The sequence below is a fragment of the Gracilinanus agilis genome, chromosome 5, assembly GCF_016433145.1.
Source record: "Gracilinanus agilis isolate LMUSP501 chromosome 5, AgileGrace, whole genome shotgun sequence".
In the NCBI taxonomy this organism is placed as follows: Eukaryota; Metazoa; Chordata; class Mammalia; order Didelphimorphia; family Didelphidae; genus Gracilinanus; species Gracilinanus agilis.
Genome location: NC_058134.1, coordinates 268,353,047 through 268,377,291, shown reverse-complemented (window position 1 = coordinate 268,377,291; position 24,245 = coordinate 268,353,047). Strand labels below are relative to the sequence as shown.

Genomic DNA, 24,245 nt, shown 5'->3' with positions numbered 1-24,245 from the left:
TATAAAATTATAATATACATTGAATAAGTTTTGAAGAAAAGTAGGATCATAGTAGGGCATAAAACTGACCTGAAGGGACTTTTCTAGAAGTGGTTAATTCTTTAACACAAGAAATAAGCAATATGGATTGCCCAAATTTAAAGTATAGTTAACTGACCTCTAGGCTGAGTGTAGTTCTCTTTAAACCAAATCCCATTCTAGGTCATCATTTTAAATATTTTTGTGGAAAATCAATATAAATTTTAAAAAAACCTAGAACACTAAAAAGTGCCTTCAAATATTTTCAGGGCTGTCACTTGGAAAAATTTAATTTAGGATCATAGATTTAGGACTTAGAGGTTATTTAGTCCCAGTTCTCTCATGTATTTTTCAGATAAAAAAACCAAGGTGAGGTCCAGGAAGGGAGTTTGCTTTGGGGTCATTGGAAACAAATTAGAAGTTGGAAATAGGCAGATGAAGGATATAATGAAAATTACTGGTATAATGAAAAAAGTTCTTACTAGCTAACTTGCTAGTTCAAGTCTTCAGTCTAAGACTGGTGATCAGTATTTTGTACAGGGAATGGGTTTCAAATCTGGATTGAACTAGATGGCCACTGATTTCCCATTTCAGATGCTGTCAGTTAAGAGAGTCAGGGTCATAAGCTAAGGAGCTTCAAAGAACTGAATTGACAGTGGTGGCTTTGGCTGCAGATTTACTCGTTCATCCAAATTCTCTGCAATATTTTTGTCATCTGCTTTCTTTTTTCTCTGTCCCTCTGTTTCTTTTACATATCTCTTGATAACTAACTGCTCTCATACATTTTGAGGAGAGATGGAGACCCAGGAAAGTTTGCATAGATACTATTGAATATTAGAGCTTAAAAATTCTATTCCAGATTCCTTTTCAGATAAGGAAACTGAGACATAGGGAATCACGACTATCCCACATTTACACAGGTTTGGCAAAACCAGAACTTGAAACTCAGATCTCCTCGCCCCCAGGGCCAGTATTCCCTTAAGCCATGATTTTTGCTAAAGGGGGAAGTAGGGCTGGGGAAAGAATGAACCCAGAGATATATTTTCAGGGACAGCTCCAACCTAAATTCATCCACATTTTTTCAATGAAACAAACTTCATTAATATGACAAATGTTTTAAGTATGCATAAGTTCTCAAATAATCTTTGCACAGAAGTTAAAAGGACATAATACACATTCTTTTTCTCAATGTTAATTTTGACAAATACAAAAGAATAAACTTCTCCACTATTACACCCTTGGTGGGGACAACAATAAAAATACCTTCAACTTTTTTTTTTATGGAAACAACTTAAGACAAGTTATTTATTTTGAATTTAAAACCTCTATGTTTACTTTTTTAGCAGTGCATAGCATGAAATCTGAAATTTTTAATTGGCACTTTGAATATATTGGCAAGATCATTTCCCCAAATACTTTAAATCCAAAGTTATGTTTGTTTTTAAGTATGATTGACAGTATACCCCAAAAAGCTTTATTAATAAAATAGGAGAAATATTTGTGCTGCCTGAAATTGTTAACAATAGCAATGATATTTGGAGGATAATATGCAAAATAGTTGTAAATGGTTATACAGATTTGAAAGACCTTTGTGATTAATTAATGGAACAACTAAAATCTTGTTTGAAATTGCATGCAAATAAAGTGGTTTGTGTGTTTAAAAATACTTACTACAGGTGTAATTCCATAGGTAATCAGTTCTTTTCATTTTTGTCTACCAAAACCAGCACATCATTGTAGGGATAAATCGCTAGAATCATTTTCATAATAGAGTAAGTTCTTTCCCTCCATTGGTTCTTCCATCAAGACCCAAAATTCATAACCTTTATTGCTGTTAAGAGATTTTTTTCGTGTCCTTTTATCTTCAGTAAAGAAACTGATTAAAATTATTCCAAATTACAAAGGAATAGCAAATTATTGTGTGTGTTATTAAACTCAATTTTGTATTCTAGATACTGAAGTGTTGGCTACAATCATCCACCATGCGTGAATACAAGCTAGTTGTTCTTGGCTCAGGGGGTGTTGGAAAGTCTGCCCTGGTGAGTAGATCTGCTTATATTAGAACTGATTGATTTTGAAATACTATCTTTTGATGTTTAGGATTAGAGCATTGTCTTTTTATGTTTGTTTTCATTTCTAACATTACATTTTAACCCTTCCATTTGTTTACCATTTAGTTTTAGTTATTGTCAGATTAAGTTTTTGGCTAATTCTAGAATATGAATAACAGATTTCTCTGAATTTATTTTTGAATAGTTTTTAAATATTTGCATGAGTTTCACGTTGCTTTTACACTTACTTTTGTTATGCTCAAAAGGAAGCTTTGTATCAAAATTGCATGGACTTGGAGAACCAAGTGGCCTAGAAATAAACGCCTAGATGGTTCATCTTTAGTCATGGGAGGTGGTGGGATAGTTACTGGAAGAAAATTTACTCAGGTTTTATACATTAAAAGTTTAACCTAAGCAAGGGGTGGAGGTTGAGAATTGGGTCCATAACCCTATAGTATAAGTGAACGTTTCTCCCTTAGAACCATACACATTTGCTCTAATGTCTTCCAATACCAGTAGAATAAAAATGTACTAAATTATAGGATTGTTTCTTGAATGTGACTTTCGCTTTTGAAAGTCTGTGAAATCACCTTTTAAATAAAGTTACACTTTTAACATTTTTTTTTAACTTAAAAAAAGAAACAGAAACACAATAGCACAAATCCCATAGGGTAATAGGTAATAGTGCATCCCACTGCCTCTCCTTATCTGTTTCCTAACTTTGCAGTTAAATACTATGTATTATCTATGTGCCCATTAAAAGCTAATTGTTTGAGAAAAAGAGGGTCCTTAAGTGAAGGTGATTTTTACTCCTAGAAATCACTTCTTTCTATCTCTAAATCCCCCACACCACACATACATACACACACACACACATATCCAGAAGGGGGTGATACATATTAGTATTTAACTTTTTTTTTTTTCCTTAAGCAACAGTTTTGGGAAGTTTTTGTCTAGGCTCAGTGAAAGGAGCATTGGCTTTGGGGTTAAAAAAACCTTGGTTCGACCACTTGCTTTACTGGATTTTAAAATTAATATTCAATAACTAAATATTTTTAATAAAGTTTTCTTAATAATACACTAACCCAAAAAATAACTAAAAGTTACTAACCAGCCCGCTTCCAAAAGCAAAAGAAAAAGAAGGAGGAGTGACAGCAAACTATATACAAACGTGGAAGCACAGGAGAGATTAAAGGGAATTATGGGAAATACTAAGGGACTTATGGGGGATGCAGTCCAAGGTTCAAAAATCTCCATTTATACACTCTTCTGTGACAAATTTCTCCTCAAATGCATTTCTCTAGATTTTTTATTTCATAGATGCTAATGCAATACTTTTGTCTCTTTTGCTACATGACAAGATCTTCTCCTTTTTGTCTTTCTATGGTGTTTTTCCCCCCACACAATAGACACTCAGTTAATTGATTGAATTATTTGTTTCACAGACTGTACAGTTTGTTCAAGGAATATTTGTTGAAAAATATGATCCTACGATAGAAGATTCATATAGAAAGGTAAGAAGTTGTTACATTTGATAATTAAAAATGCCTTCATGACATTTTTCAGAATAATTTTGCTTTATAACTTAGTGTTAATATTTGATTGAGGGGTGAGGGAGCAGGTAGGTGGTTCAGTGGATTGAGAGACAGGAGGTCTTGGATTCAGATTTGGCCTCATTCATGTCTTAACTGTATCACCCTGGGAAAGTCACTTTACCCTTGTTGCCTAGTCCATGCCACTCTGCTGCCTTAGAACCAATACGCAGTAAGGGTTTAAAAAAATATATTTGGTTCTGGTTTTATGTTTAATTATTTAATAAATTAAAAGTTTAGATGAACAAAGAACATTCTTGGGAACTGATTCTCACTGAATAAGATAAATTTTTCTTCACAGAAATGTCATATTAACTCTTATTCTTATTTTTATAAGTGAAGTACAAGAAATCAATAACATTGACTTATCCTAAAGTCCAAATTATGGCATGGGTACTTAGAGTGAGATCCTAAGTAAAGGATTTTAAATAAAGCTTTCTTTTCCCCGATTATGAGGAAAGCATATCAGAGTTGATTTTTAAAATGAGATAAATGTCCTTTAAGAAATAATTAGGAGAATAAATAGCTTAGAAGAGAAAGTCGTTAACTTGACCAAGAAGTATGCTCTCTGAAAACTAGAAGAGACCAAAGAAAAACTTTTATCTCCAGAGAGCATTAGAAAATCAGAATATACAGATTGGCAATAGTGGTAGAATGAGTGTCAGATGACCATCTGAAATGAACAAAGACACACAGAAATATGTCAAACCCAACAGGGAAACAAGCAAGATTGGGGAGGAAGATGAATGTTGGGAAGGAAACAGTCACAAACAAAACAAACTTATTAATGGGGAAAAGAAAGGAGAGCAAATAACTGTGTCTCAGTGTGCCTTAGATGACTTCTTATATAATTCAGGAATGGCCAAACACAGTCCTATGAGGTAGAATAGGAGAGAACTGATCAAAGAGGAGATTTCAGAGCATTCTGGGTTAAGAGGAGTAAAGCGAGCAGAGCCCAGAGGAAAAATGATACACATAAACAGCAACGTAGAAAAGGCAGCTGTGACAGCCAGCCACAGTCTCCTGAAAGCCTGTGGTGAAGAGAACTACCTCTCCTGGCCACGTGATGGATGCACAGTGCCAAAACACATTTTAGATGTGGCTACTCTGGATTTATTCTGCTTGACACTGCTTATGTGTTACAAGTGGGCTTGTTTTTTCTTCTAATTTGGGAGGATAATGTCTAGAAAAGAAGGGAAGAGAACATAGACAAGCAGGGCAGCTGTGAGAGTAACATGTAGGCATGCCTATATGCTTTTGTAAAGAAAAAAACAGTATGAAATGAAGGTTCAAGGTTTCATTTAGAAGCTTCTTTGTATCTCTGCTTTGTGCACATTAATACTTTTGTATGTGTTTGTGTGTTCATAATTTTTTTAATGAGGAAATTTTGGTTTTGGTTAGCTTTTAAATAGTTGGAATACTCCTATGTTGTCTGCATTACACCAATACATGGGAATTGTATGTATGTATTATTTATTTTAAACCCTTCCCTTCCATCTTGGAGTCAGTACGGTGTACGGTGTATTGGCTCCAAGGCAGAAGAGTGGTAAAGGCTAGGTGACGGAACTTGCCCAGGGTCACACAGCTAGGAAGTGTCTGAGGCCAGAATTGAATCTTAAGACCTCCCATCTCTAGACCTGACTCTCAATCCACTGAGCCACCCAGCTACCCCCTAGGAATAATATTTAGATATCTTTAAGCAGTTGGTGGTGAGAGACAGTTATTTCTCACCACGTTTACCATTACATGTTTTCATATGCTCAGCTTAGATCAAGAGAGGACATCATATTAAAAAAAAAGGGAGGAAATATTGTATTCGATATGTTTTCCTTCCTCTCTTTCTTGGCCCCTGAAAAAATGGCCAGCCTCGAAGCAGTGTGAAGAATTATTTATTCATCAGGGTTTCCAGGCCCCCTCACCTTTGCCTTACAGAATCTCTAGCTTTCTTCCAGGCTCAAGTACCACCTCCTATATGTTACCTCCCCTGCTCTCTTTCAGCCGATTTTGTGCCCTTCTCTTCCCCTGGAAAATTAGTTCACATTGCTTTAAATGTATACATATTGTCTTGTGTCCCTTTGACATTTTTGCATATGTACACACCCAGTAGAATGCCAGCTCCTTGAAGGCAGGAAGAGTTTAATTTTGGCCGGGACAATTGCTAGGTGATCAAAGTTCTGAATCCTCACCAGTTTTAAACAATGAGTTCTCAGTACAACATGAAGTAGTAAATGTCACAGTTCGCTGTTATCAGGAATTGTCCAGCACATCCCATTGAGCTATTTTATACAGCACCAGACATAGGGGTGCTTAATGAATGTTTGCTGAAGGAGTAAATAAGTCAAGGAAAACATTTATATCAACTCTTCATTGTATAGCTGCTCCAGGCCAGGGAGAAAGAGGAGGAGTGGTAGCAGTGAGGTTCATTAGGTAGCTGCTGCTTATTGCCTGGCTGACTCCTTTTCTATCAAAGATCTGCCTTGGGGATGGGAAGGAACTTTCTTAAGGTTCTTAGGAGGAAAAGATAGGAATCTGCCCACAATCTCTCATTAAGAAGAGTTGGAGTGCCATAAAGCAGACTTCATAGGCTTAAAGCTCAACCTCCCTCATTTTATAGATGAGGAAACTGAAGCCCAGGGAAGTTCTGTGATGTTCCTTAGATTCTCTTGTACAAAGTTGTATTGATAATTTTTAAATCACACACAAAACAAAAGACCATGCCACTGCATAAACACAATTAGCTCTGGAGTGGTGAGAACTAGAAATGAAAAACATTGCTTTAGTGCTTGAGTGACTTTTTAAAATTATTTTACATTTATTCCCAATCCTGGTGTTTAGGTAGCTTTTCCTTTCAAAGTATCAATAGAAGTCCATCAGAAATACCAATAATGGTTAACTGAACTCTCATTAGCTCTTTAAATACGGAAATATCATATGTTATCCCTAAAGCAATTAAAATGATGCCTTCTAAGCTGTATAATAGCTAAATGGGGTGCAGTTCCTACTGGAAGTAGATTGTGCTATTTGTTGTCTTTATGCTGTATTAACAAATCATTTACAATTAGTGACTATCTGGGACTTGTACTACCTAGCAACTGTCCTCTTTTTCCTCCCCCTTGTTTTTAACTGTTGTTTAATTATGTTTATAGATAGAATTTTTATGTGCTCACCCTAGATCAAAAGAGGACATAATCTGAAAAGGAGGAGATACTGTATTTGATGATATGTTTTTCTTCCTACCACCTTTAAAAAATGGTCTAACTATTCAGCTGACATTTCTGCCACTATTTAACTTTCTAATTAGAAAAATATAGCGACATCCCGCTCCTATCCCCTTTTATCTGTTTTGTAGATGCTTCTATCTACTTTATGTCATCTACTCTGATAGTTCTCTGACAACAAGGACAGCCCCCAGAGCAGTGTCATGCACGTAGTATGCACTTGGCGTATATTTGAGTCGTGTTTTGTTTTTTAACCCTTTTTATTTTAGAATTGATACTAAGCATCAGTTCCAAGGCCAGTAAGGACTATGCAGTTGGGGTTGAATGAAGTGCCCAAGAGCTCACAGTTAGAAGTGTATGAGATCAAATTTGAGCCCAGGTCCTCCTAACTAGACCTAGCTCTCCACTGAACCACCTAGCTGCCACAATGGTTAATTTTTTTAAAGCTTTATTATCATATATGGATAGTTTTCATAAAACTTATGGTTTTGGGATTTTTTTCCTCCAACAGCAAGTTGAAGTAGATGCTCAACAATGCATGCTTGAAATCTTGGACACTGCAGGAACGGTATGGTTTTTGTTTTGGTCTTTAATCTTGTCTACATTTCAAACAAATTCATTTAATCATTTGGGTAGTGTTTTTGTGCAGACCAGCAGGAACTCTTTGTGAAGAAATCAATTAGGCCACTCTGCTTTTCTTTCTAGCCATTTATTAAAATAGTCAAATGTCCTAAAACAGGGCACTGAGGTTTTTAAAGATTCTTATTATTCCTAGATTTTTTTCCTCATACATCTCCTATAGAAGCAGCATGCTATAGTAGAGTCTGTGTGTCAAAAAGAATTGGATCCAAATCCTGCCTCTTATACTGGCCAACATCCTAGTGCAGTGACAGAGAACCTTTTAGAGACTGAGTTCCCAAACTACAAACCTCACACCACATGGGAGCTCGCCTGCCTTACCCCAGAGTGGAAGGAGAAAGTGTTCCCATTGGGCTACTGAGCAGAGGAGTGGGTCATGTGAGAAATGTCCTCAGGGGCAGTGGAGGGGGGGGCTACCCCCTCTAGCACGCATCCATAGGTTCGCCAACATGGCTCTAGACTAGCTTTTTTGTGTGTTTGTCATGGTCCCTTCTGCTAGGCAGGTTTACTCCTGGACCTATTCTCAAACCAGTGTTCTTGAGTGCATAAAATACTCAAGATTACAAAGGAAACCAATTATATTGAAATTCATCTATCAAAATGTACAAAAAGCAGGATCACAGATTCCTTAGCTTTAAGAACTCCACCCTAGGCAGATCACTTGAGTTTTGTGCCTCAAACTACTGCCTATTATATTTTGTTCTGATGGTGGGTCACTCAGTGCTAGAACAGAAACAAACAAACAAAAAATCTTCATATTTTAATTAATACATTTTACTAAAATGGAAAATACCCAGAAGTAAGAGCACTGGACTTTGGAGACCCAAACAGTTTGAATCACATAACTACTTTTTACCTGTTAGTTTTTCATCTATAAAATAAGGAATATCTAAGTCTTGAGTGAGTATAATTTGAGAGTTATCTTTTTTCTTAAAAATGGTAATGTAATAGATTTTAGACATTTGTGTAGTATAGTTGAAAGTGTTAGGATAGGATGAGGAAAGTACTGGATTTGGCATTGGTGGTCCTGGTTATCTGTCAAATAGAGAAATAATACTCATACCACCCATCTCACTGTGCCTTCAAAGATGCAAGTACCTATCTAAACAGGCATCTAATAATCTATCAACTAGACTACTTTACCTTTCATGTAATATACCAAGAGCTTGCTTGATTAATTGGGATTTTTTATTTCTTTTGAATAGAGTTGTACTTCTATCTAGGTGCAGTGGTAAATGTGGTCTTTGGGTGATGGCTTTTGGTGTCTGACAAGACAGTCTTTAGGAATAGTTTTTACTAGATTTTTGACACCTAGCAGGTATCAGATATTTAAATATCATAATCAAGTTTCCTTGTTCCTAATGATATGCAGTTATAGTTACATTTAAAATAAATGCTTGTGGACATAAGATATTTGCAGGAGAGCCTCCCCCATTCAGGTTTCTTCCTAGTCTAGAACATGCTTAATTCTTTCATAATCAATTTTCCGAGATTTTAAAGAAACATATGTATAATCTGATCACAGTTGTAGTGACTAGTGCAGTTTTATTGATAACTCAAGAACTGTCAGATTAGCTGTGAAGAAAGTATTATCTTTAACTGTTTTTTTCCCCATCACTATAGGAACAATTTACAGCAATGAGAGATTTGTACATGAAAAATGGGCAAGGCTTTGCATTAGTCTACTCTATCACAGCACAGTCCACATTTAATGATTTACAAGATCTTCGAGAGCAAATACTTCGAGTTAAAGACACCGATGATGTAAGATGGTTTCCAAATGTGTTACAGTTTTATTTTTAAATCTATGGTAAATTGTTCTCTTTATTTGTAAAGAATATTAGCATTGGTGGCTTTTTTAATGCCATTTCTTAAGACCAAGATAGCCAGAGTAATAAGGAATTTTGTAGCAAGTTTTCTCCCCAAAAAAGAGGCAAAATATGAGCTTTGTTTTCTTCTTCATTTAAAAATAAACTTCAATGAATTTTTATATCAATGCAAGACCTTTTTATAACTGAAATTATAACTCAATATTTTAAAATAAGTTTTAACATTCTGACTTTTAAAATAATGACTATACAAAAAATTAAAAGGCTTTTACTTTGGGCTTTCACTTAAATTCCAGGTTAACAGGTTTTTTTAGTAAGCTTAGGCATGATAGGAGAAAGATTAAATCTTGATGTCTTGCACCCCCCCCCCCCCAACAAACTTTAAATTGCTAAAGGACCCAACTATCACTCCTTTGACTGATCTATATTTTGTTCAGTTTAATAAGAGTTAAAAACCACCAGGATATATAGCAGTAGATGTGTGAAGTCAGGAAGACCTGGGTTCACATCTTGTCTCCTATGTTTAATCATGTGGCTGTGGGCAAGTTACCCAATCTCTCTGTTTTGATTTTTTCATCTCTAATTAGCACCTGCTCTATAGTTAAGAGAATCAAATAAAAGTAACATGTATAAAGCATGAAAATTCTATATAAATGCTGTTTCCATTGTTATCTGTGAAATAGAAAGTTTGATTCATTTGCTTCTAGAGTCCCTTCCAACTATTTAATTTATAGTCCTATTTGTAGATTTATTTTAAGTTTATATTTGTTTCCAAAGCTAAGCTATTTCATTATCTGAAAGCTACCTGAAATTTAATTTTCTATATGATATACCAAATCTGCACAGTTAGACATAAGTTCTATTGACTTATTATCAATAATTACTTTATAGTTTGGCTTTCTTTAAACCTCTAAATCCCCTTTAACTTCCTGTTTGTGTGTACTCTGACTCTTCTTGGCTTTGACATCTTTTGAAAATTTATTTTTAGGAGTATTATAAAGAAAGATAGCTTTAAAGATAGTATAAGCCAAAATGAATTGGTTAAATTATTGATTCAACGAATATTACGCACTATAAACTTTACAAGGTGTGTCAGAACAGAAAGGTATTGAATTAACACCAAGTATAGGAAATGAGCCTTAGATTAACTCTTGGAATCAATTTGCTTTAAAGTTTTTCTTCCAATCACATCAAGGTTTAGTGGGCTAAAATGTTCTGTTCTTTGCATGATGATGTTGTGTGAAAGATATTATACTTAAAAAACACTTGGGTTTGATTCCCCCCTCTGCAAAATCAAGGGCAGATCCTCTGGTTTCCTCATTTGTATTTTATAGGGTTATTGTAAAGATCAAGGGTGCATAAAACATTTTTTAGACATTAAAAAGCACTACTTACATAGAAATTTGCTATTCTATTCATTTCATATTAGCATTCATCTGTTTAGTTTTAAATGTGTTTTACCTGAAATTATTCCTGAATAAAGCATCTAGTTAGGTGTGAATTATTGGATACTAAAAAGCAGGTCTTGTTTCCCCAGAAAATTCATTCACTATCCAGTTATCACACCATTTTTTTTCTCTTTCACATTCCTATACACTAAGCTCTATTTACTCTTAAAAACAAGTTTAACATTTTGTGTTTTTACTGAAAATTTACCTGGCACAAATGCTTGTGTTGGCCCTTCTATTATCATGAATACTTATTTGGTGTTATCACATCTCATAATTGCAGAATTCTATAAAACCCAAAAAATGTTGTTTGTCTCTCACAGCTGAGGTGGTGTAATTATTTCTCTCGGTAGGTCAAAACTTACATCATCGGGCACCTTCATGTGTGGGGCATGAAGCACAATGGCTAGTTGGAATAAGACCTTTGGCTACAATACCACTACTCCTAATGACGATTAAACGAGTACTAGCTCATAATGTGTACAATAAATAGTAGAGACGATGTAATTATTGTATGCAAGGTATGAGTGAGGGGTGCATGGTATAATTACAACTGGAGGGATCACCTCCTAGAAGAAACAGCTTTGAATTGGTGTTCCTAGGAATTCAGCAGGCAAGAGCCTGGAAATATGTGCGTAAAACAACAAGAGGTAGGTGAGTGAGGAGAATTATGAGATAAGACTGAGAAGTGTCTAAAATACTATACTGAACTACACATGCATTCTGTTTATAGCAAGGTCTTTGAGGGGACCAGGACCAGATCGTTAAATAAGAAAATGGTAGTGGAGTGGTAGATAAATACTAGATTCAAATGCTGGGGTAGAATTGAACAGATTTGGTGATTAGATATGAAAGGCAAAGGAAGAGGGAAGATTTCATATTAAGGTTCAAACCTGGGAAACTAGTAGTACCACTCATTAATAGTAAAATAGAAATGAGTCTATGGGAGAAAAAGTTTCAGTGGAAGGAAGAAAACAAGCAATTATTAAGTGCTTAATATCTGCCAAGCACTGGGAATACAAGTGCAAGCAAAAAGAAAGACCTTTCCTACTCTAAAAAGGCTGACATTATAAGGATGGAAGACAGTGCCAAAGGGAGGTGTTGGGGAGGCACCTGGCATCAAGGCATGTTTTTGAAGTGAAGCCAGCCTAAGCCTCCTCACAAAATAAGAGTCCAGAAAGTAGCATGGCTTTGGAGAAAAGGGGCAGGCCTCAGGGGGAGTTGGCCGTAGGACTGATAGGCTATTCTAGGACAATGAGTTCCCAGGCGCTGAGAGAAGTTTCAGAGATAGCCCACAGTAGAGAAGGCATGATTTTAAAGTCCAGAAAGGCAGCCAGAGGGGACTACAAGGAAGGATTAAGGGTGCTAAGATATTTGAGACATAATCTTGGAGAAAAGATACTAATGAAGAAGAAAAGAATTCCAGGTATGGGCATCAACAAGTGAAAATGCCCAGATTAGGAGACACGGAGCATCTTGTGGGAGGAATAGCCAAAAGGCTCATTGTCACTAATTGCTAAGTACATGAAGAAAATTAAGGTATGCGAACACTAAGAGGGAGGGGTTTTTACATTTGGTCCTGGCGGTGATAGGTGAGCAGAAGGGGTCAGATCTTTGGCCAGGAAGGTCAGTTTGAGAGTTGAGTGAGTGGTGGCTGCACTGAAGTGGGAAGAGATTTGAGGTAGTCACAGCAGTCTTTTGCAATTTGAGTAATGATAGAGGCCTCCAGGGTCCTGGCTCAAGGCAGACGAGAAAAAGTTACAAAGGTAGGAACAACAGGACTTGGGAAATGTTTGAATGTGGAGGGAGGGGTGTCTAAGAGGATATCTGGATGACTTGGACATTAATGGTATCCTGGACACTAATAGGGAACTTAGAAGAAAGGGTTTGTGGACAAAAGATACCAAGTTGAGTCTAAGATGTCTATGCAGTCTCCGTTTGAGATGTCTCATAGGCAATTGGAATTGTACAAATGGAAGTCATGATTAGTTAGAGCTCGACAAGTAGATCTGAGTATCATCTGCATAGAGGTGATAACTTCATCCGTGGAAACTAATGAAACACCTGCACTTAGTGGTCTTTTAATACGTTGACTGAGAAGTGTTCAGACAGATAGGAGAACCAGGAGAGAGAGAATTGATTCAGGAGATAGTATGGCTGAGAACTTTGGAGAAATGGAGTTCTTAGTGGATGGGCTCATTCAGTCTTTTCAATAAAATAGGGGTATACTACAAATATGGGCTGTAGTGGGGTCAATAAGTAGATCCAAATATTTAAGTCTCAGAACCTAGAAAGACAAGACTGTCCAGAACTGTCTGTATCAAAGAGTGCATAAAAGACAAGATGAATGCAGCTTGAGAGGAGACCATTAGATTAGACAGATCATTGATATCTTTGGAGCAAATTTTAAGTTGAATCATTAGGTCAGAAATTCAAACTATAGAGAGTTGAAGAGAATGAGAGAAGATGAGTCTTAAGTATAGACAGCCATATCACCCAGATTAGCATAGGAGAATAACAAGAATAATGTACAGATCAGATTAAGGGGAGGGGTGAGAATGGAAAGCACGGGCTGTTTTGTAGACAGTAGGAGAGCAACCTATAGACTGGGAAAACTGAAAACAAGTAGAAGATTGGAGCTAGTAAATGTGGCAATCTGCTGGAGAAGACAGAATGAATAATATCCTCTCTTCAGCATGTTGAGAGGTTTATGTTGGCAAGTAAATGGACTGCTTTGTGTGAAAGCCATGGTAGTCTTTATGATGATGATGATGATGATGATGATTAAAACCCTTCCTTTCCATCTTATAATCAATGCTATGTATTGGTTCCAAGGCAGAAGAGTGGTAAGGGTTAGGCAGTGGGGGTTAAGTGACTTGCTCAGGGTCACACAGCTAGAAAGTTTCTGAGGCCAGATTTGAACCCAGAACTTCCCATCTCTGGGCCTGGCTCTCAATCCACTGAGCCACCCAGCTGGCTGCCGCCGCAAACAACCCCCCACCCGCCATGATAGTCTTGAAGAGAAAAGATTTAGAAAAAATCCTAGACTGTGGGATAAGTCAATTCGAGAAATGAGGTGTATGGAAGAACTTTGCATAAGAAGCCCAGAAGAGTGAGCCAAAAATATAGGTTTTAGGGGTCAATAAGTAGATCAGAAAGAATGAATGTTTAGCTTCGAGAATGCCATGGCAGCTGTCTGAAAATGTTTGAAGGGCTGTCACTTGAAAAGAGGTGTTTGGCTTGTTTATCTTTAAGTGGAGAAAAACTAGGTGTGATGTGTAGAAGTTGTTTGCTTAACAATTAGAGCCATCTAAATTGAATTCACTGCCTCAGTGGGTAATGGATTCCCCCTCGGTAGAGTTGTTTGTCAGGTGTGGTGTATAGGGAATGCTTAGTTGGAACAGATGGGCAGTGAAGGCCCTTCCAACTCAGATTTTGTGAATGCTAAAGAACACTGAGGATTTCATTGTGAGATTATATTTACCAGAACTTTGTAAAGGGGGGGAAACAAGGCAAGAGTGGAGACTTAAATTTTAGGACTAACTGGGGTTGGACTTTAGTAGACTGGAAATAATAAAAGGTCCAGAGCAATGGGTCAAGACAAGGAGTAGAGACTAGTAAAACTAGAGAAGCAGAAAAATGGACCAGCATGAACACTGAAGACCCTAAGGAGAAGCATAATATAGAGGTAGAGAGGGAGATTGTGGCCCACATGCTGAAGCAATAACAAATTAGAATGGCCTGGAAACAAGTGGCATTGGCAAAAGATTGCAACAGGAATAGTTGGAGGAGAGTAGATCTTGAAATAGGAAGAATTACTGAATATTTGTAGTAAAGGAATGATACTGGAACAGCTATGGAGTACAATATTTACAACTTCCCCTACTCACCTTTTGGTCAAGTGGAAACATCCCTGGAGAGAGTCATTTCCATTACTAAGAAAATGGTTAAGGGATGTGATATCTTTAGATAGAAGTTACAGCATGGAGGCAGGAATGTTTTGAACATTCATTCAATTCAGCATATAAAGGAGTCAAAAGCAAAGAAGAATGAACTAGGACAGAGAAGCATTGAATTAATTGCAGTGGTGCTGGGGAGAAGTAGACGGAAAGCTGATCTGATTAGGGGCAAGAGATCAGCCAAAAACAGAATAAGACCTCATACTTAATATGGTATGGACCATATACTGGAGATAGTTGGGAGCAAACTTGAACTTAAATGGGAGTATGAAATTTTGGTTTTCATTTTCACATTCTAATGTTTCATTTTTTATTGGATATACTGTTCAACCAAGCTTCTCATTCATTTCTAAGACCTACCTAATTTTTACCTGATTTGTCCAGGTTGCTAGACACTGGATAGTCCTTAGAAAATAATCTTGGATTTTTATACTAAAAGACAGACTGAAAATTGTTGAATTCACATTTAATGCAGCCTCTAACCCCCTCAGTTCCAATATACTTTGTGAACTGGGTTTTTTGTTTGTTTGTAGCTTATGCAAGCCTTTTCTACTATTGAGCTGAATTTGAATCTTTATTTTCTCAAATGACTACATTCTACTGATTTCTTCTCAAAATATCTTTGGTTCTTTTGTCCAGGATGTAAGTTTTTTAAAGCATAGGTTCCAATTTTATCCTAGCAAGTTACAGAAGAGCAGATTGCTAGGGCCAGGGGATGCGGAATCTCCAATCTTCAAGAATTGTGTTGTGAAAGAAAATGTCACGTCATTTGGTGAAGATTCTGAATACATTTTCACCAAAGAAAGGATGTTATAAATTTTGGTTGGGTTTCGGGGCTAACCTGCAAAAGCTTACTTAATCCATGAAGCAGTTGAACTTGGCTTCTAGAAACAGGAAGACCATGCAGTATAGAAGGAAGTAGTTTCCTCCCTTCTCTGGGCACAGAATAATGTTAAGAGGAAGAGGAATTTCCTCCCCTTTTGGGCATTGGGCCAGTCAAAAAACAATTTTAAAATATTTTTGTAAGCCCGTTTTCAGTTCAAATTTTGCAAACTTTGTGAGAAAAGGGCCTACCAACACCAGTCACTGACCAACTGCCACTGCTGTGCACATAAGCCCAAGAGCCCCAGAAACAGCTTCTCCTCTGACCCGTAGCACTATCATCAAAGGGGGAGATCCCTCATCCCACCAAAACCACCTGCCACCTACAGGCAGGCAAGCTGAACAGGAAGCAGAAAGAAGGTAGTATTTGTCAGCAGAGTTAAAGCATCGATGACCCCCATCACCTTCAGAGCTTGGTCAAGAGTTCAGTGATCCCTCACCTGTCGCAGGAGTTGCGTTCCAGAGACCCCAGATAGGTGAAAATCCATGCAGTAGTAGGAGAGCCAATAGACCCATGCTACAGCCACTGAGCCCATCAGTGCTCAGGATACAGAACAAAGCACTGTGGTCGGTCGCCTTTCATTCCATCAGCCAATATTGTGCTGTGTACAATTTCACATTGGCAAAGTGGCTTCGTTTCCATTGTGTGCAATATGGTATTCATTTGCAAAATCCTACAATACAGTGAAGCAGCAATAAGTGAACTGTGAGATAGTGTGGGACAGCTATAGTTCTGCCACCCTTAGCGCCAGCCCTTGTGGCCAGCTGCTCAGAGACCCGGCAAAGAAAGTTCAGAAGCCCTTGGGTAGCGGATTGCCATCTACTTAATTCCACATTCTCCGGACACTGGGGCTAGAAACTGCCTGTATGTGTTGTCTCCCCTTACCAGAAAATAAGCTTTCTTGGGAGAAAATGCTCTGCTAACCCAAATTCTAATTTCTAGCGATGTGAGTATATGAATAACTGGTGAATGGGGAGGGCGGATTTATTCATCACAAAGGTCACAAACACTAGCAGGTCCACCATGTCTAGGCATCGGACTCCAAAAGGTAGTATAAGATGCTCCTATTCTTTACAGATCCCTCCTTTCTTCCACTGCTGAGCCCACATTCTCCATATGTAGATTGGTTCCATCAGAGCAACAGACTTCCAGCATTTGTGAATGGTGTGCTGATAGTTCTTGTTTGTGTATTGAAGACTTAGTTTAATAAGTATTAACACACAAGCACTTACATGGGATGGCAGTTGAAATGGGTAGTTTTTCCTATCATTTTACTAACTATTACATAATCCCTCTAAATTTTCTTAGTAGATCATAAGAATTTTAAGTATGCATGAGTATACTAGCACACACTAAGTCGAATTCTTCCCTTTAGGCTCAAGAATGAATGAACTACTATGAATGTTCCTGAAGCATAGCCTTGATACATGACATAGTCCACTATTCCAGCCAGAGAGGATTTTTTCTTTTCTGAGAGAGAAAACACTAATTGCCACAATAAGACAGTGCATCTGCATCTGTCTGGGGAAAGGAATAGCCACACTCATGTTGAAACTGGTTATATTTCTTCCAGCTGTCTTACAGAGCAGCAGAACAGAAAAAGGGCTTTTTTTTTTTTTTTGCCCACTCACTTTTCATCCTGTACATAGGCCTTAGCAATAAGGGTGCCCAGCTTGGACAGGAATCTTTTTCTCTTGTCTTTTGCAACAGAAAAATGAATGGCCATTATGACTTATTAGGTAAATAAAATTAATGTAAATAATGAGAAAGGAAAAATTAACAAAGATGCTTGGATAATTATTATTTGTAATTAATATTTATACGGTATGCTATAAATACATTATCTTAATGACAATCAAAAACTTAAGTAGCTCTTTTTATCATTAAGTCAATTAACACACAGTACAATTTCAAGTTTTTAGTTTGTTACAATCCAGATAAAAAATAAATCAACTTCTAAAACTTGCCAAATGATAGGATTGCCAACTATGCTACTTACTGCTTGTGTGATGTCAAAGACATCATCATTTCCACCTCTGGTATCAGTTTCCTCATCTAAAAAGCAGAGAATGACCTAGGTGCTTGCTTATCTGAAAGTGCTACAATCTTATACTTTCTTGGTTTAAACTTAAGATTTGAAAATTTAGAGACTTAAACTTTGAGATCTTCATTCCTTTGGTATTTGTTGGGTTCCATTTGACAAATCTCTCAAAAATGGTTTTTCAGGTGCCAATGATTCTTGTTGGTAATAAGTGTGACTTGGAAGATGAAAGAGTTGTAGGAAAAGAGCAAGGACAGAACCTAGCAAGACAATGGAACAACTGTGCTTTCTTAGAATCCTCTGCTAAATCAAAGATAAATGTTAATGAGGTAAGATTGGTGTCTATATTTTTGAAGATCTGAATGTGAGGGAGAAACGGGCTGTAAAATACCAGGAACATTTGTAGAGCCTTTTAGGATTTTTCCTTCCTTACATCTCAGTACTTTAGAATCTACTGTGATTTGTTAATGTGGATTCTTCCTCTGCTAATTCAAATGGTAACTTAGGATAAGAAGCAGTTTGGCCAGAAACATTCATTCTCCTGGGGTCATCTTGGTGATGGGCCTTTCTGAATTTAGCAAGGCCTGTCTTCTGGCAGCATCAAACTCTTCTGGGTCAGTTCTGACAGATTTCTATTTCTGTGGCATAGCCTTTGAGAGTGGAGGTTCTTCATACTGAAATGAAGCATCAAGAAAAGGACCTCAATCCTTAAACCCCTTTAAAAAGCCAAATCTGTGATCCTCTGATGGGAAATCTTCCATATGATGTCTTATAAGAATCAGAGAAACTTGGCTGCTATAATTATGTTTTACATTCACAAGGTTTTTTTAAAATGCATTTGTTTTCTGAGGTCATTGGGTGAATAAATCATGCTTTGTTTTCTTTTACATTTGTCAACTGAATTTGTATTTGCAGATCTTTTATGATCTAGTCCGGCAAATTAACAGAAAAACTCCAGTGCCTGGGAAGGCACGTAAAAAGTCATCATGTCAGTTGCTTTAATATACAGATGCATTGTAGCTCTGAGCCAGGTACGTCCTGTGTGTGATACTTCTTTCGTATTTCAACCATAATTTCTTAAAGTACTATTACATTGAAAAACAAACTAAAATAGTTTTGTTCTCAACAATGATCATTAAACTAGCGTGGTGTTTCAGTGTTTCACTAGCAGAACAAAACTATATCTAAAGGTCCCAACTAGCAGTTCATAAAGGAGGAAGGCATAAGTTGGTCTCTGCCAACTGAAGCTTACCCATCAAGCATCACAACTGTTGTTGGAAATCCTCCTAAAATTCTATAATTCTGTGATTTCTTATGTAGAAAACATGTAATTTATACTTTACCTTATGACTCTGGGTCAGCAGCAGCAATGTCACTTAGATTGCTGATGTTCTGTTGAGTTTGTAGTTATATGCATTTCAATAATACTGAGGGAGGAGTATGTTCTATAGCTAATTGTGCTTTAGGAGAATAACCTCAAGTGTTGTCCTATGTTATTTCACATTCTTTGATACTTTGTTAGGTTTATTCATCCTAAATAAATTTTTACAGTCTTGGTTAAATGTCAGGAAATATAGACTACAACCTTTTTAAAATATAAAATACTCGAAACCGTCTATTTGCTGTGATAATAGGACATCTTATCAATATCAATGTCAGCGCAGATGAAGCAGCTGAAATGGAGAACCTCATTTTACAGATGAGGAAGCAAAGCCTCAGAGAGGTTGGCTTGCCCAAGGTCATACAGGTAGTAGTATAGCCAGGTCTCCTAAATACATGTCCAGATTTATTTCTACACCACACCGAGAACTTAAAGTGCCAACGAACAGTGAGATTAAATCAGACAATAAAGTAAGGAAAAAACTGCCCAGGAGTTTGCATATTAAATCTACAGACATCATCGGTACAAAAATATTAAAAAGGATAGCATTCTCACATCCAGGCTGCTGAAATGGTTTTAGTCACCTACCTTAATGTAATCCTTAGGGCTTTCATTTTTCTCAAGGTGTTTTCAGATCATTTCTTCACTCTTTCAGGTCTGAAGAACTGTTGCCCAATTCAACAGTGCCAGCAGCATTCCAACTTTATTCAATCTACCAACATCTTAAGCGGACTTTCCTGTGGTGGTACCCTTTAAGAAGTGGATGAAAGCTCCTATATCAGTTTGCACATTCTAATCACTTTGCAGTGTCACAAGAGATTTTTACTTATAATAGTCTGAGTATGCAACTGGTAAAACCAGAGGCTACATCCAGTATTATTGCTAAGAGACATTGTTCATCCACCAATGTTGTACATGTATGAAAATGGTGTACTGTATACTTTAACACACCCCATGCTTTCTATTGGAGAGTACAATAATGTAAATCCTAAAAGCACCACTATTTTAGCATAATAAAAAGAAAGTCCAAAGAGCTCCTATATAGACTACTCCAGATAACTTGCTTCTTTGATATTTGTAGCTTATTGTAATTTTTTTTAAAGAAATACAAGGTCATCATCATTGTACAAAAGCGCTTTGATTAACACAGCTATATAGTTTTTTTAATTTTTTGAAAAACCTGTGGAGACAGTGATCTTGTCTTTAAAAATAAGATAGTCCTCTCAGTATAATGTCTTAGATAAAAGACGTTGCCTTTAATATCTGTTGGGAAGGAAATGTCCAGACTTTTCAATCTTTTATTGTATGTTTCCTTTTTGTTTACATAGGGAACAATGTTTATAGTTGTGTGTACAGTGGGGGTCTACAACAAGAAGTGTATATTTTCAGATAATTTTTTAATGATTTAACAATTTTGTAAATCATTTCCAGGCTTCTGCAGCTGTAGATTCTCACTGTGAATCCCTTGCTTGCTCATGCATAAGTGTATTTGCAATACCAAATATGCAGGTTTAGTACTTTTGCCTGTTAGTGATTGTTTCACATGTGTAACGTTTTGGTTGAGATGTTAAATGGTGGAAGAGTACTGTGGATGTGAATGTGGGAAGTAATTTTAATCATGTGTAATTGGTCACAGGGCCTAAGTTGCAGTAACTAACTTTTTGCTGATTTATTTAACAATGCCTTGTTGCTTTGTATGCATTTAACGTTTGGGTGTAAAGATTGTGTGTATATCCAACAGGGAGCCACAGTATTTAAATTGACCAACCTAATGTTACAACTACTTTGAGGTGGCCAAATGTAAACTAAAAGCCTTAATTAAAGTGGTGCAATTTTGTATAACTTAGCATCAGTAGTTCAATAAATTTGGATTGCCATGCAAGGGCTTGCATTATAATTATCTGCCACTTGAATGTTTTGTGTAATGTTTTAACAGTGCTAGTAAATAAATATGGGTTTAACTTTTTTAAATGTAATGGGTGCATTCCGCACAGTGTGGTTTCATAATTTAACATTTGAGCAAGCCAAGTTCTCCATAATGGCAAGAATTCTGAATGGAAGATGTCATATTTTGCTTATATTTGAGTAGCCACATTGCCACCTTTTAGAACTTTCCCGGGGAAAGCATTTTGTAACTCAAGCAATATCACTTATTTGTACACCTTTTGGTTATGTTCAGCAGTTATTTTTCAGAGCATGGGGAAGAGGTAAATACTTTTGTCTCATGTTACTTTATTGTTTTGATATAGGATGAAATTATACTTAGCATATTGTGGTTATAAAGATCTTCGAATGAAGTGAACATAATGTACTGCTTTCTTTTAAGATGGAAACAAGTTTTTCTTTGTCTTAAAGATGCACTGTAATTTGTTGCCCATTTGCAAAAAGCTCTGCAATCTGAAGTCTTCATAGCAGTCGACTCTTAAGAATATCAGCTCCTAATGATGGGAAGAAGCTCTTTTTTAGACAAGGCCTCCAGATCTGTTCTATTAAAATAGTCCAGAGAAGCTACATACTGTATTATATTTTCTTACATGATCAAAAGATGAGCACCATGTAAACATCCTACAGCCAAAAGAAGGTCTTCCGACTGATTTAAGAAATATAATTTGTTCTAATAAAAAAAAAATAGGATCAACTTGGGACAAGTTGAGAAGATGAAATTTAAAAAGAAAACCAGTTCTGATTGGGAAGAGTAACGGTTGTCTTTCTTAATTTATGTATTCCAAGTAAACTCAACTCATATTAGGGTCTTGGTTTCCTAATCCTTTAAGAGATGCTTGGTTAGAGAGAGCAGATGACATCTTAGGCCCCCTTTTTCTAACTAGTGTTCTTTTGATCAAAACCTACTACCATGATAACTGAATACTATGTTTTTTTTCCCCCTGGGTACCTTAGCCATACCAGAAAAAAGTTCCACTACTGAAAAGTCCAGGAAGAACATGGGTTTGGTTTCTTACACTTGGTTCTTACTTAGTTGAATTGATTTCAAGTGGTAATTTTTCTATTAATTTTGTTAGAATAAACTATACAGTGAGGTGGGGTTTTTTAGTTTATTTTGGGGTTTTAGAGAGGGGGCTTTTTGGTAGAAATGTCTAAAAATAGGCTCGTGGAAAAGAAAAGTTCGTGTTCATGAAGTATTAATTAGTTCATTAAATCATCTGTGAGTATTTATAACAGCTTACATTTTTAGATACCCAAAGGATAATTACTACTATTAAGGAAATATTTCATTAAATTGGTTGAGGATGTGGGAAAATCAGCAACACACTCCAGATAAACTTTTATAAAGTGCTAATAGTACTAGATCTGTGGTTTGGTAAAAAGTACTATTATCTTCCATACCACACACTAGCTGAAGCTTAAGAATGCTAATCACTATTTGTGATGGCATCTCCTAGAGACAAATGGAAAAATGCCAAATTATTTGTCTACTGGCTAGAAAAAAGCATACCAATTCAGAACATATCCTAAGGGATACTTGAGTAGTAGCTTCAATTTTTAGGAGTAAATTTTTTTGCTATAAAGTTTTTTAATTGTTTATAAATAGTAAAATTCATTTGTCCCAGGTTTGCTTTTTGTTGTTAGAACAAAGTAGATATTCTGCCTAGTGTGAGCTCTTTAAGAGAAGCTTTGAGTTATAAAATTCTTTACTTGGAGGACATGCAGTCTTTAGATGCAACATAAGTACTTTTTAATGTGTTATAAAGTGAATTTAACTTCTAATTATCCTGTTTCATCTCCTTTTTAAATATTGAAAATATTAAAAGGGCATAAGCTTTTCTGTCGCACTTTTTCAACTATCTTACATTGGAATAATAAGCCTTTCTCGAACCAGATTACAGTATCAGGGAGTTAATTCTAAAGTCATCTTCATCCAGTTACAAAAACTTATTTTTGTAGTTTTTCTGTGATAATTGTGATCATATTTGACTTATTTAGACTCAGCTACAAGTGGCCTAGTGTGATGGTCCTTGATCTTCCATTCACTTGTGCCTGTCCACCTTAATTCTAACGCGCCAATGTCCCTCTCCAGATCTGCCCACCCCTTCCACTGTGCTCTATGAAATGCCTTTTCCACAATTAATCATCTGATTTCATCTGAAACTTTTTATCTCCCTCTTTATATCTTCTGGCCTTTAGAAAGAGTCAAGCCCAACCCCACTGGTTTCCTCAATACCCTTGCCAGTACAGGTTACACAGTTTAATCTTGCTCAACTCAGTGGTCTTGGGAGGAGAGTCATATTGCTCCTTAGCATATTGTGCTATAAATAGACTATTTCTTCACCACCTTACTAAGCAGCCTCTCCTTTGAGGTTCACTACAAATTTGTTACCCGTTTCAGGTTTTGTTGGCTATTATATACTCTTTATGTCACTTGGGACATTATTCTTCCTTAGTGAGTTCAGTTCTTGGCTCAGATTGTGGAGGGCCTCAGCAGACGTCCTGATGGCCCCTTGAATACCTGACCTCATAGTTCTCAGGCTGCTTGGTCCCTGCATACGGGATCATACTCATGATCTTTCTGTCACCCACGGGAATTCTTTCCTATTTGCGTGCACTCTGAAATACCCTTTCCTGGTCACAGTTTTTGGTGCTCTTACTTGCTTAATCTCATTTCTTCATCCTTATAATCTCCTTTCTCCCTTGTTTCTTTCCCTGGCCCTCATACCTGCACACTCTCCTGTTTTCCCTGTTTTTATATTTGCCTTTTGTAAACCTCAACTCTCCTCTACACACCAGTCCATTTGCCTTGTCCTTTGACTACTCTTCAGTCACGCACCTTCCACAGTCTGTCATCAAGTAGACATGGAGATGAAACAAAAAGAAATCCTCATTTGGTCTGACTGTCCAATATATGTCTCTTCTCCTGACCAAGCTCCTTGAGAAACGTCCTTTACAGTTAATTCTTCATTCAACCCTCTTTTTTTTCTAGCTTTCAACCTCAATTCACTGAAACCAACCCCTCCAAATTTCTCAACAATCTCTTCATTGCCAGATCTCTAATAGTCCTCCTTGACTTATCTATGACATGTCACACTGTTGACCATTTCCATCTGGTGATCCAACCTCTCGACCATCTTTGCTGTCCATGGATGTCCCTTAAGGCTTTCTCCTCATGATACCCTTCTCTTTTCACTTTAGTAGCTCGGTGATCTGGAGTTGTTCTCTCTGTTCAGTGTTTC

At 36.7% G+C, this 24,245-nt stretch overlaps 1 protein-coding gene across 2 annotated transcripts in view; it reads left to right on the top strand.

Moving 5' to 3' along the window:
- The window catches only part of RAP1B (RAP1B, member of RAS oncogene family), a 55,191-nt gene extending 34,156 nt beyond the window's left edge, over nucleotides 1-21,035 (top strand). For both annotated transcript variants that reach the window (XM_044677394.1, XM_044677395.1), the window contains exons 2-8: nucleotides 1,971-2,057; nucleotides 3,515-3,583; nucleotides 7,391-7,447; nucleotides 9,142-9,282; nucleotides 17,864-18,007; nucleotides 18,594-18,709; nucleotides 19,715-21,035. In XM_044677394.1, coding sequence (XP_044533329.1) covers nucleotides 2,001-2,057; nucleotides 3,515-3,583; nucleotides 7,391-7,447; nucleotides 9,142-9,282; nucleotides 17,864-18,007; nucleotides 18,594-18,680 — 555 coding nt within the window. In that variant the 5' untranslated portion in view covers nucleotides 1,971-2,000 and the 3' untranslated portion in view covers nucleotides 18,681-18,709; nucleotides 19,715-21,035. The remainder of the gene's footprint in view (nucleotides 1-1,970; nucleotides 2,058-3,514; nucleotides 3,584-7,390; nucleotides 7,448-9,141; nucleotides 9,283-17,863; nucleotides 18,008-18,593; nucleotides 18,710-19,714) is intronic.
- Nucleotides 21,036-24,245: the final 3,210 nt, after the last annotated feature.